This window comes from Pelophylax lessonae (genome assembly GCF_965119305.1).
Source record: "Pelophylax lessonae genome assembly, chromosome: 3".
Classification (NCBI taxonomy): domain Eukaryota; kingdom Metazoa; phylum Chordata; class Amphibia; order Anura; family Ranidae; genus Pelophylax; species Pelophylax lessonae.
The window spans coordinates 110284825-110298965 of NC_138770.1; the positions used below are offsets into that span (position 1 = coordinate 110284825).

General features: G+C 40.6%; 1 protein-coding gene across 2 annotated transcripts in view; it reads right to left on the reverse strand.

The window, feature by feature from the left end:
* Window positions 1–12579: 12579 nt before the first annotated feature.
* The window catches only part of CLIC5 (chloride intracellular channel 5), a 200310-nt gene continuing 198748 nt past the window's right edge, over window positions 12580–14141 (reverse strand). For both annotated transcript variants that reach the window (XM_082251894.1, XM_082251895.1), the window contains exon 6: window positions 12580–13061. In XM_082251894.1, the coding sequence (XP_082108020.1) occupies window positions 12894–13061 (168 nt within the window). In that variant the 3' untranslated portion in view covers window positions 12580–12893. The remainder of the gene's footprint in view (window positions 13062–14141) is intronic.

Genomic DNA, 14141 nt, shown 5'->3' on the forward strand with positions numbered 1-14141 from the left:
GCTGGTGAATGTGTGTATATATATATATATATATATATACAGTGCCTTGTGAAAGTATTGAGCCCCCTTGAACTTTGCGACCTTTTGCCACATTTCAGGCTTCAGACATAAAGATATAAAACTGTAATTTTTTGTAAAGAATCAACAACAAGTGGGACACAATCATGAAGTGGAATGAAATTTATTGGATATTTCAAACTTTGTTAACAAATAAAAAACTGAAAAAGTGGGCGTGCAAAATTATTCAGCCCCTTTACTTTCAGTGCAGCAAACTCTCTCCAGAAGTTCAGTGAGGATCTCTGAATGATCCAATGTTGACCTAAATGACTAATGATGATAAATAGAATCCACCTGTGTGTAATCAAGTCTCCGTATAAATGCACCTGCACTGTGATAGTCTCAGAGGTCCGTTTAAAGCGCAGAGAGCATTATGAAGAACAAGGAACACACCAGGCAGGTCCGAGATACTGTTGTGGAGAAGTTTAAAGCCGGATTTGGATACAAAAAGATTTCCCAAGCTTAAAACATCCCAAGGAGCACTGTGCCAAGCGATAATATTGAAATGGAAGGAGTATCAGACCACTGCAAATCTACGAAGACCTGGCCGTCCCTCTAAACTTTCAGCTCATACAAGGAGATCAGAGATGCAGCCAAGAGGCCCATGATCACTCTGGATGAATTGCAGAGATCTACAGCTGAGGTGGGAGACTCTGTCCATAGGACAACAATCAGTCGTATACTGCACAAATCTGGCCTTTATGGAAGAGTGGCAAGAAGAAAGCCATTTCTTAAAGATATCCATAAAAAGTGTCGTTTAAAGTTTGCCACAAGCCACCTGGGAGACACACCAAACATGTGGAAGAAGGTGCTCTGGTCAAATGAAACCAAAATCGAACTTTTTGGCAACAATGCAAAACGTTATGTTTGGCGTAAAAGCAACACAGCTCATCACCCTGAACACACCATCCCCACTGTCAAACATGGTGGTGGCAGCATCATGGTTTGGGCCTGCTTTTCTTCAGCAGGGACAGGGAAGATGGTTAAAATTGATGGGAAGATGGATGGAGCCAAATACTGGACCATTCTGGAAGAAAATCTGATGGAGTCTGCAAAAGACCTGAGACTGATACGGAGATTTGTCTTCCAACAAGACAATGATCCAAAACATAAAGCAAAATCTACAATGGAATGGTTCACAAATAAACATATCCAGGTGTTAGAATGGCCAAGTCAAAGTCCAGACCTGAATCCAATCGAGAATCTGTGGAAAGAACTGAAAACTGCTGTTCACAAACGCTCTCCATCCAACCTCACTGAGCTCGAGCTGTTTTGCAAAGAGGAATAGGCAAAAATTTCAGTCTCTCGATGTGCAAAACTGATAGAGACATACCCCAAGGGACTTACAGCTGTAATCGCAGCAAAAGGTGGCGCTACAAAGTATTAACTTAAGGGGGCTGAATAATTTTGCACGCCCAATTTTTTAGTTTTTTTATTTGTTAAAAAAGTTTGAAATATCCAATAAATTTCGTTCCACTTCATGACTGTGTCCCACTTGTTGATTCTTCACAAAAAATTACAGTTTTATATCTTTATGTTTGAAGCCTGAAATGTGGCAAAAGGTTGAAAAGTTCAAGGGGGCTGAATACTTTCGCAAAGCACTGTGTGTATATATATATATATATATATATATATATATATATATATATATATATATATATATATATATAATATTTATATTTAGCATGATTTTAACAGCTGTTTTCAATCTTCTTAAAGACACAACTTTAATTAAAGTGTATCTTAAGACTTTTTTTTTTCATTTTGGATTGAGTGGGTGAGTTAAAACCCCTTTAGGTGTATTTGGCTCTCCTGTATCTCCACTGGGGAGATTCACTCTTTCCGTTGGTGTCAGTCTGAGGTTTGTCCAACTGGCCATTGACATAAGGACTATTAGTGAAGCAATATCCAAAATGTTTGAGTGGTCATCAGAACAGAAATTGAGAAGAAATCTTCCAATGGAGACAACTGTTCTGGTGAAAATTGCCTAAGAAGGGATTTTTATACTTTAGAGGAATTTCCTCGAATTTCCTGTTCCTCCTGTTTTCTCTGAAATTAGAAGTGAAGAATCTTTCCAATGGGACAAAGTTAAAAAAAAAAAAAAAAACTGGACAGGGGTTATATTTGTAGTCTCTGCTCTAAAAAAAAAAAAATGATAAAAAAATTGAAAAGTTGGCATTTGATATACTTTAAAGCCCCATTTAGACTTGTCTGCCCTGGGACATAGGGTAAACATAAAATACCATAGGGGAGAGGAGTAAATGGGCCCTAAAAGAATACCTGGTAATTCTACAATAAAGGTCTACATTTATTTGGTTAGTTTCACTGTAGTTGAGTTTATATGGCACAGTGTTAATAGGTCATTAATTGGGCAGCACCTCTGCTGTGGAAACAATTAGACCTTGGTGGTTTAGGATGCAGGTCTGGCTGTAGGACAAATAGGAAGACACATGTGCATCCTTTGTGTGTCTATCCTGTACCTTGACAATGGCACATACAATGAATTCCACATGGAGGTAGCTTGTGATGAATAATCTCATTCTATCCCTTTCTCTGTCTCTTTCTCTCTCTCTCTCTCTCTCTCTCTCTCTAGCTACACAATGTAAAGCCAGGGCAAGAACAGGACTTGAGCCGAAGCCAAAATAGTGGGCCAAGAGGCTACATATGGAACTAGCAAATCACAGAGCCATGAAGCATGTTAGTGATTTAAAGTTATGTATGGCAAAGTCCAAATGTTGAAAAGAATTCATAAATGGAAAGGTAAGTAATGGAGAAAGAAGAATGACAGGCAAAGCTTCCCTAGTTTTCTTTTATTTTTTTTTTCCCTTTTTTCGTCTCCCGACTTATGGCGTTCCCGCCGTCCAACTTTCTGTCTTCTCTGCTTTCATGAGCACTGTTGAGATCTCCGTGGAAAACCTTTTTACGTGAGAAAGTGAATTATTGTGTCAGCTTTACTTTTTCTAATTTATTTCAAAACCATTTATTTAAAGTCTCAAAAAAAACTATATTCATTTTGAATATTAGGGAACTCATAAATCGAATCAGGTTGCTGAAACATGGTAAGTGATGTATATATAAGGTGGTTCTTGGGAAATATACAGTGTGTATAGATCGGTCACTGTCAGAATGGAAAAGTAAGAGCCTACAAGTAAGGTCCCTTTAGTTATGGCCATCGTGTATTCTGGTAACTATATGGGGTTAATACATCTAATGTTAATATTATTAAAGTATGTAAACCTTAAATTAACTTTTCCTATTTGATCCCTTTTGGTCTGTTTAATGTTCAGTCAAAAGCATTTTATTATATCTGTTTTATAATTGCAAAAACATTATTGATCCTACCAGAAATCTTGTCAGCTGATAACAGCTGGTAGTCTCTGCCTGTGCTTTACTGTTATCAGTTATATTTTCTGAGGACTACAGGACTCCACCCATCTCTGTTATAGACCAAGGGTCCCCAATCTTTCTAAAAAAAAAAATGGCCAATTCACTGTCTTTCAGTTTTTAGGGGGCTAGTATGTGGCAAGTGGGAATAGAAAATGCCTTGGTGTCTGTGGAAGTGACCAGTGCCCCATCATTGGTATTAGTAGGAGGAATAGTGCCCCATCATAGGTATTAGTGGGAGGAATAGTGCCCCACCATTGGTATTAGTAGGAAGAAAAGTGCCCCACCGTTGGTATTAGTAGGAGAAATAGTGCCCCACCATTGGTATTAGTAGGAGGAATAGTGCCCCACCATTGGTATTAGTAGGAGGAATAGTGCCCCATCATTAGTGTTAGTAGGAGGAATAGTGCCCCACCATTGGTATTAGTTGGAGGAACAGTGCCCCATCATTGGTATTAGTAGGAGGAATAGTGCCCCACCATTGGTATTAGTAGGAGGAATAGTGCTCCACCATTGGTATTAGTAGGAGGAATAGTGCCCCACTATTGGTATTAGTAGGAGGAATAGTGCCCCATCATTGGTATTAGTAGGAGGAACAGTGTCCCACCATTGGTATTAGTAGGAGGAATAGTGCCCCATCATTAGTGTTAGTAGGAGGAACAGTGCCCCATCATTGGTATTAGTAGGAGGGATAGTGCCCCACCATTGGTATTAGTAGGAGGAATAGTGCCCCACCATTGGTATTAGTAGGAGGAATAGTGCCCCACCATTGGTATTAGTAGGAGGAATAGTGCCCCATCATTGGTATTAGTAGGAGGAATAGTGCCCCACCATTGGTATTAGAAGGAGGAATAGTGCCCCATCATTGGTATTAGTAGGAGGAATAGTGCCCCATCATTGGTATCAGTGGGAGGAATAGTGCCCCATCATTGGTATTAGTGGGAGGAATAGTATCCCATCATTGGTATCAGTGGGAGGAATAGTGCCCCATCATTGGTACTAGTGGGAGGAATAGTGCCCCATCATTGGTATTAGTGGGAGAAATAGTGCCCCATAATTGGTACTAGTGGGAGGAATAGTGCCCCATCATTGGTACTAGTGGGAGGAATAGTGCCCCATCATTGGTATTAGTGAGAGAAATAGTGCCCCATAATTGGTACTAGTGGGAGGAATAGTGCCCCATCATTGGTACTAGTGGGAGGAATAGTGCCCCATCATTGGTATTAGTGGGAGAAATAGTGCCCCATAATTGGTACTAGTGGGAGGAATAGTGCCCCATCGCCGGTGTCAGTGGGAGGAAGAATGCCCCATCGTTGGTGTCAGTCTGAGGTATAGTGCCCCGCTGTTTGTGTCAGTGGGGGAAAAAGGGCCACATCTTTAGATAAAGTCAATGAACCAATGCGCTACCAATAATAATCATGAGGATGGTATGCCTGAATAATAAATGAGAAAAGCAATAGCAGCCAATTTCTGTAGTGTCCCCACACACAATAAAACTGATAAAAATAATCTAATCAGCGCTAAAGCAAAAAGTATAAAAGAGCATAAAAAAAATGTATATAGGTGCTTAAATCTAGAAACGTGCAAACAATTGTAATGTGCAAAACATGCTTATATGAATGAATAATATATACCCACACAGGGGTAGTGCAATGAAGGTGAAACAAAATAATGAATATGTGTAAAAAAAATCCATAAACTTCATGTGACCAATAATATTAAAAGTCCATAAATATAAAGTGAAGGAGTTACAGCAATAATGGTGACTTATGTGCAGAATTCCAAAACTTCATGTGTCTAATAGAGCAAAAATATTCATTTGGAAAAAAAAAAATGTTAAAGTCCATAAATATAAAGTGACGAAGTTGCAGTAATAATAGTGACTTATGTGCAGAGTTCCCAAAAGTTTACCAGTGCCAAGCCAACCAGTGAGTGCAATGGCCGCTCACCTCAATAAAGATGTTAGGCGCATTCAAGAGACACTCCAATGGTAAGGATTCTTCCACAATAATGACTGGGACAGCTCATGAAAAATAAATTAGTACCTCCATGGTGTAGTATATACTAGCACTAGCAGTAATTTATTAATAAAAGCATAAACTTACAGGTTAGTATTTGTAACAAATGTAGTAAATGAGGCTGCAGAGTCCCTGAATCTTGCAGCATAGATAAATGTAGACTTCCAGTCTCGGCCGAAAACCCAGAAGTGACGTCACCGACTCCTCCCGACGCGTTGCGTCACAAAATATGTGACTACATTTATCTATGCTGCAAGATTCAGGGACTCTGCGGAACAACTGAATTGTTGGTTTCAGTCTGAGGAATAGTGCCTAATATCAGTGGGAGAAATAGTGCCCCTAAGGGCCGGAAAAATGCAAGCAAATGGCCCAATGCAGTTTAGAGACCACTGTTAAAAATAATAGGACAATGGAATCTCCCAGAAGTACTGTCCTGTATTTTACTGGCAGGATCACCAAATTAAAATAAAGGGAAAAAAAATGTTTGCACACACACGCATATATATATATATATATATATATATAGATTTATATAATGCTATAATATAACTTTTCTGCAGTAGTGTCCATATATACTTGTTTTTGTATATAGCAAAAACATAGAAAAATCCTGAAAAAGAAAACGAATGCAGCCACTAGTTTTGTTGTAATATATTCTATTAAGCAGCTCACTGAGTGAACTTGAGGAGTAAAATTTCAATATTGATGAGGTAATTCTGCTCATCCTTAGTCTCTGTAAAAAAAAAATGTTTTTGGGTGGAGTAGCATATTATGTACTTACATTTCACCCACTTCAGGTTTGTCCACCTGGCACCATACTGCAAGCTAATCACTTTGCACTTCTTCTCTAGTTGTCAGTTATCGGTGTACTGACATTGTCTCTTTCAGCCTTAAACTCCCATAGTCCTGGTGTGGCTTGGGAGCTATGTTAGTATGATACTATAGCTGTCCATACAGCGCGAATAGATGAATCGCCAGCTGCTGGCTATTGTATTCTAACACAAAAACAAACAGGGTGCTGGATTTCGATTTTCAGAGGCTCACTAAATTTGTCACTGGGCACACTGGCTCTCTTTCAGCAGTCCACAAAACAGGAACTCTCCTCAAGAACAAGAAAATTACCCAGAGTTGAAATCCACATATGTACAATCCAATGAGAGCACCAAATAAAAATAAGCCCAACACGTTTCAGGGGCAAAACTCACTCCCACTATATCAGGGCTTAGGAATTGTAACTGTGCTTAAACAGAGTCAGATGAGCAGATACCAAATAGATCTAAAATGTGATTTACTGCTGGGAACAGTTTTAGGAGGGCAGCCCCAGTCAGTGTTAGTGAATGCAGCAAAGGAGGAGTCCCCCGACTCTGCTATGAATCAGTTTTATCATAAAAACCTTGGACTCTTGAAAGCATATGTGGTGCTCCCATTGGATTCAAAATTGTGGTAAAAAAATACTGCGCTAAAAAAAATAGTGACCACTGACACTCCAACAGACTGTGATGGCAACCAAATATAAACATCAATAGTGCAGCGCTCAAATATTAAAGTGAGTAAAATGGGATACACACTAAAATGCAAAAATAAAGTCCAATATTCAAAATTAGACAAAAAAGGAAGGTGACCAGTCCCACATAGAAGAGTGAATACTTGTGATAAATCCCACACCAAAAAGAGAATATAATTCGCTCACCAGATGGCATGGACCCAAAGTACCTTACAGCAATTGGCCTGATTAGTCTAATTCCTTTGAAAATGTTATGTGTAATGAAACGCGTTAGGATTGTCAAGAGTGCCGAATTGTATTGAATGCTTTTTACCATCTGACCCATTGTAAGTGCAATACTTTCTTTGCTTTAATAAACCATTTAAACGGTATCACGCTATGGTTTCTTTTTGATTTATCCCACATATACCTTTCTGAGTGGGGATTTCCAGATATCCATACGTATACCATCCTTGAGTGACCTTCCTATATCCACCATTTGGAGGAGAATTTGTGGAAGCCTCTGCCATCTGTTCCAAGGAGATCATCACTTTCAGCCTGCATGACCCAATTGCTGTAAGGTACTTTGGGTCCATGCCATCTGGTGAGCGAATTATATTATCTTTTTGGTGTGGGATTCAAACAGTATTCACTCTTCTATGTGGGACTGGTCACCTTCCTTTTTTGTCTAATTTTGAATATTGGACTTTATTTTTGCATTTTTAGTGTGTATCCCATTTTACTCACTTTAATATTTGAGCGCTGCACAATTTATGTTTATATTTGGCTCCCATTGGATTGTATGGCTATTGTATCCTGCCAACAGGAGCCTGAGGCTGTCAGAATACCCAAACAATGACTGCAACTGATTGGCTGCAGTCGCTGTTCAGCTGAGTTTTTTCCACCTTACTACTTCGACTTAATTTCTCAATAAAATATGTCAAGTTGGGTGGTGTTGGCAGGACCACCGATGGCTCGACTATCAACTGAATCAGCTGAAATTCAAGCCGTGTATGGCCAGTTTAATTAGGAGGACCCATGACGGTTGGCCTAGTGGAGAAGAAAGTATAACTTTGACACCGGGAGGACATCATTTTGCAGATCTTCACAAAAAGATCTCATAGTTTCATTTTTATCATTATAGTCATAGAAGATTCTCAGTAAATTACATTCCATTCAAAAATAAGTGCACTGACCATAAAATACCAACAAGTTTTCAGATGAATTTATTCAAATTTCATATACTGCAATTTATTCAAGAAGCCACAAAAGCCTTGTCATAAGAAAATAAATAATTAGAGCCTACACACCTCCTCCTCTCCAGAAGGCCTCACCAGTGTCAGTGCTTCTCATTCTGTTCTGAAATGTGGATATCACTGGTAAAAAGCAATGTACACTGTGCAATGTCCACTCAAAGAAGATACAGGCCACACGTGTGAACGGCAGAACAGTCTAAAATTCTTTAAGGAGCTATCGGTGTACTTATCAAATGGGGATACCTCCCAACTGTCCCTGTTTGGTGAGTTTGTGCCAACATTTGTACCCTGGATAAATTAGGGTTTAGCTAATAGGTACGGTTCTATTTAAGGCAGACCTTCCCCTCCCTCTATCTCTGCCACCATTAGAGCTCGTAACATGTGCAGCTTTACCCCTGCCCCTCTGAAAAGTGATTTTTGGTGGATTGCCTTTAAGACTGTGTTTGGCTTCATGCACACTTGGCCATAATGTACTGTAGCTGCTGGAAAACGCATTTTGACCCATTTTTGCAGTTGCCCACAGCCAGCAGTAAAATGTTCTTATCCTGAACATGATTCTTCCGCATTCGGGAGAGGGAGGTTGAACCTCCCCTAAACGCTGCTAAAAGCCTATGTATACATGGCTACATAGGCTTTTATGGAGTTGAGTTTAGGAGCTTTGGCAAAAAAACGCCAAAAGCTCTTAAACTCAAGTTTAGAAACTGTAGTGTACATGAAGCCTTTGACAGGCAGCGGGGATGTGATATGTCACCACCTGCTTAAACACTCAAAATGCTGTCCCACCACACATGGCACGCGGTTCCAGTGTGGCCCCATTCACTTGAGTGGGTTGCTTTTGGCGGTGGTACTGCCTGCTGAAAGTGTTAAGTCACATGCAGTTTCATCTTTGCTGCAGCCACAGCATGTGTACAGCCCTGCGCGGTTGCATCCTCAAGTTTAGATGGGCTCTTGGGGGCACTAAAATTGTGGCTCGACTGTCACCTGTGAATGATCCCTTGCTCTAATAGCTGTTGCAAAATAAAAACATTTAATTATTATTATATTATTAACTTGCCCACTTTGTAACTTGCCCACTTTGTCTCCATATTGCCGCATACTAATACACTTATTATCCTAATCTCCCAAATCTGAACTGCCATCCTGCACTATAGACATCATCAGTGGCCAGCTCCTTCCCTTGTATTTTTGCAATGGTGTCAGTGGTAGTCCTCATTCATGTGCTGTTTGCTATTGCTTATAGGTTGTCATGGCTCCGGCAACAATTACACTACCAACATTCCTGAAGCCATGGTAATATAGAAACAATGACATTTTTCCAAAATCTCACAATTTAGTCGTAGGAGCTCCCTTGAAGGCACTGGTGATGTAGACTTCCAAGGAGGCAGTTGGAAGGCCTTGGCTACATCACCAGTGCCTCAGGAAAGGTGGAAGTAAAGAATTGATATTGTGATGAGAGGTTTTTTTTTTTTGGAGGAGGGGGGGGGGGGGCTGCATTATTATGAGCTGATTTAGGGCTGTGTTTGGTGGACTTGGAATTCCTCATACAAAACCGGTCTTGACATTGGGCTGATAAATCAAACTGTCTCTTACCCTGAGTTTGCATAATAGCATCAAATAGCAGAGCACTGTAGTTGTTTACATTCCTAACTGTCATTTAAGGCTGTAAAGCTCACTAAGGAGCTTGGAGTCAATAAAGAGTCTTCACAGTTCTGACTCTCGGCTACGAAAGACAGAACTCAGACAAGTAAAGATAAATAAGGGGGCAAGTGCAAATCTTTAATATGTAAACAAGTGCAGGTATAATAAGCTAAGACAAAATATTCCAGATGTTAGGTCCTATTGTGACTGGTTCTCTTCAAGTGTTCCAATTATTACATATATAATAGTAACTAAAATTCGCTATTCAAGGTAATACATTGGTAATGGTGTACCTGCAAAGACTTTTCTTGCTATTTTCATGGTCCTTTTACAAAGTGGCTGCTTTGTACGACTACCTCTTCTATAACTGCCAATTATTTAATTTTAATGTATGCACTGCAAGAAGCTAAATCACATGAGGCCAATTTACCCATAATAATATTAAGACCGCATTCACACTGAAGCGGCACGACTTCGGGGGCGACTTCACAAGTTGCGTGTACCGCGGCTTCGGGGGGACTTCGGCGCGACTTGCACGGACTTCATATAATGAATGTCTATGCAAGTCGCTCCGAGGTCGCCCCGAAGTAGTACAGGACCCTTTTTCTAAGTCGGAGCGACTTGTGTCGCTCCTATTAGAACGGGTCCTGTAGCACTGCATGGACCGCAACGGACCGCGACTTGTCAGGCTGACAAGTCGCCTGACAAGTCACGGTAGTGTGAATGAAGTCTTAAAGTGTCTGTCCCTCATCTCTGCACTGCATGCATTTTGAAAAAACACAACATATCGATTTTTTTCTGCGTTTTAGCACACCATGGATCTCCAGAACAGCTCCAAAGCTTTATTTAGCGATCACAACATTATAGAATAATAATAATAATAATAATATTAACATAATAGAAGCAGCGCTTTGGAAACTTACAAGATCCTGTCATCAGGTATGTGACAAAGTGAAATACAGTGAATGACATATTTAAAGAACCATCCATCAATCAATGACTAAATTAGCTCAGCCCCACTCCTGATGTCATAATGACATCATATTCCCGCCATCGGAACAGAATTTGAAAAAATGACGTTATGTTACTATGGCGGGAATATGACATCAATATGTCAGGGGTAGGGCTGAGCTAATGTCTTTGTTCACTGATTGGTATATATATTGTTTACTGTATTTCACTTTGTCACATGCCTGATGAAGGGGTCCTGCAAGGCCTGAAAGATTGCTATTGTGATCGCTGAACAAAGCTTTAGCCATGTTCTGGAGATCCATGGTGTGCTGGTGACATTCTCTCGCTCTGACTATCAACGGTTCTAGCTGCTGGTCACTGCAGCTACTTTTCAGGAACATGTGAGTTGGGAATAGTGTAATGGAAGGAACATAGAAGGCAATTGCAGGGCATCAAAATGCATATAACATGCAACAGGTATTAGCATGCCTTGGTCAATGAATCTTAACTCTATCCACTCTAAATTCTAATTTCAAAAATACATTGAAAATGTGTGTCAATGTGTATCAAAACGTATGCTAATGTATAATGTGGGCATTATTGCAACGCACCAAAACAGCGAGGTGTAAATGGCTCCTGAAGCTTGCAATATGGTTTGTAAACCCCAGAGAGACTTAAGCCCCGTACACACGTACCGATCGGCCGTCTTTTGTCCGAGGGCTGTCTTGTCTGTTGAAAAGTGCAAAAGACTGCACACGAATTTTGTCGGCCAACAACAGCCGACTGCAGAAGTGATGTCATGTGATGGTTAACTTTCCTTGTCTTTTTTCTTTTCTGAGCATGCTCAGTCTTGCAAATCTGCTGTCTGTCGGCCGAAATCTGTACTGACTGGTGAACAATCGGCCGTTCTGGTGTCGGCATACAAAAATTTTAATGCTTGCACGACAGATTCTGTTCGGCCGAAAGTGCGCTGTCGGCTGTCGGAAGCATCATACTAACAAGCCGAAAAATCGGCCGATCGTTCGGCGGCCGAACATTTTCGGCCGACAATCGGTACGTGTGTACGGGGCTTTAAATGCTCCTTAAAGTAATGTTTAGAATTTCAGATTAAAAAAATATGTCTACATAGCTTTTTGGTGTTCCCAATTTTAGATGAAAATCCCCCCAAAGCAAGCAATCAAATGTAGCAGCCAACAAAGTCTCTGAACAACCGTCCCCAGGGGGAAAAGCCATCAGAGAGCTGAGAAAACCTTTCCCTATTGCTACTGCCTCAACCTAGATAAGCCAGAACCCCTTCCTAACCTAAAACAAGAATTATTGTGTAACCAAAGCAGTTTTACTTAGCAAAGAAGGACGGTGTATGCATGTATGGCCATCTTTAGGTTGCGTAAACAGTTTGCCCAGCCACTTGTCCATGCACACCATTAGCGTTGCAGACTACAACTAGCTGTCATTTCAGCAGCCGCTGCAAGCACTTCCACTATCAGCTTGACTTGAAATTTCAGCTGGTTTGGCAAGCATTTGATCTAATATGATAATAGATAATCATACATAGCACAGTTTAAAAATAGGTTTAGCGTTTGTTTTAAATAAACATATATATATATATATGGACAATTCTCTCTGTATATAATGTAGGTACTTTTGGAGTTTTCTCTCCCCTGTACTGGTGTGCCTCTTTAACAAGTCAGGAGGTATACTGAAGGCTTGTAGTGAACTGTGAAGGATCAGTGATATCATACAATTAGCTATGGAATAATACATTTTATAAATCACTCTTAAAGGAGTCAGCTTACATTACAAAAATACTTTATATATGAATGTACGTTATTGCCTTAAGATTTTTTCAGATCTATGGAGGGAAACGCGCACGGTGAAGCTTGCTGTTATTGTCCTTTCATTTTGTGCCGATTCATTCATTCATTTCTTCCTAAATTTAACTTAAAGACAATCTTCGGATAACTCTTCTTTGCCAAGCAGCACAGCGTTGGTGCATCTGGAAGCAGGGGCAGTAGGGGGTGGAGAAACTGGAGGAGATCCATCCTAAGGCAAAACGGAGAACAGTCTATTGGTCAGAGGATCTTTCAGCCAATGCTTCTGCGGTAGTTATGACTTGGAAAGCCTCTTGGCCACATCTGCGTAGGCTAGCTCTGTCTCTTTGTCCGCGGCGCAGGTGTTGGTGAACTCATCTCTGGCATAGGCGTTCTTCAGGTATCGCCACACACCAGACATCTCTGATGGAATTTCATAGTTGCGATACTTCTTTGCAACAATCTAAATGAGAATTAGATAAATATGATGTGTCTAGAAATTAAACAGTCAACAAGAACACCAGTCCTTTAAGTGGACCTTCTAGCAAAGATTAAAGTATGCATCAGATCAGATCATTCTTCTCCCCTCTTCTTTACCAAAACTTGAAGGGTGCGATATGGTGAGAATTATAAAAATACCCTTTTTTTCCCTTTGTATTAGCTTTTCTCAACCCAGGTTCTGTGATCCCCCAGGGTTCCTCCAGATTTTGCTAGGCGTTACTGGAGCAATGTGGAACATCTGCCTCTTAGAGAGGCAACCACTAATGCCAATGGTCTTTAACCTGCCTACAAGAATAGTTAAAACCACATGCTAATGGACAGTGAGCCATTGATATAGGAACTATTGGCAGGGCTCCCCTGAGACCTGAAAGATATTTTAAAGGTTCCTCCAAATGAAAAAGATTGGGAATGCTTCCTCTCACTCTTTCATTCCTCGTCTAGGCAAGGTTGACATGAGCATTGTCCTGCTGCCTCCTGGCTAAATCTTCTTGGATGGCAACATTTAAACAAAGGCATGGTGCTAGATCTGGCGCTGCATCATTGGGGCTTTACTAAAAGAACCAGCTGATTACCAATGACATACAAAAAGAAAGGCATGGGACAAGACATGTAATAGGAGAGTGGTGCAAGAGAAGAACAGATCACTGGATCTACTGGGCTTGTAAGTATATGCAGAATAACAAAGCTTTAAAGGTAACGGCACATGGGCTGTTTTTTTTTTTTTTTTTTTTTTATTTAGGAGGTGGAAGTTCCTCTTTAGGCCCCTTTCACGTGGGGCCATTTAGCTGCTGTGTATCTATCCCAGCATTACAGTACACCCAGGAGGGGCAGGTGAAGCATCCAGGGCCACAGCTTGCACCCTGAAAAAGAACATGGCAGGCTGCCGCTGGACGGGGCTGAACACTAAACCGAGCAGTACTTGCATTTAGGACCCTATGCATTCAGGGACACATTCCTTGAAAGTAGGGCTTCTGCATTTCAGGCATTCATTACTGATCACATAGGGCCCTAAAGGCAGGTACCACTCAGTACAGCATTTAAC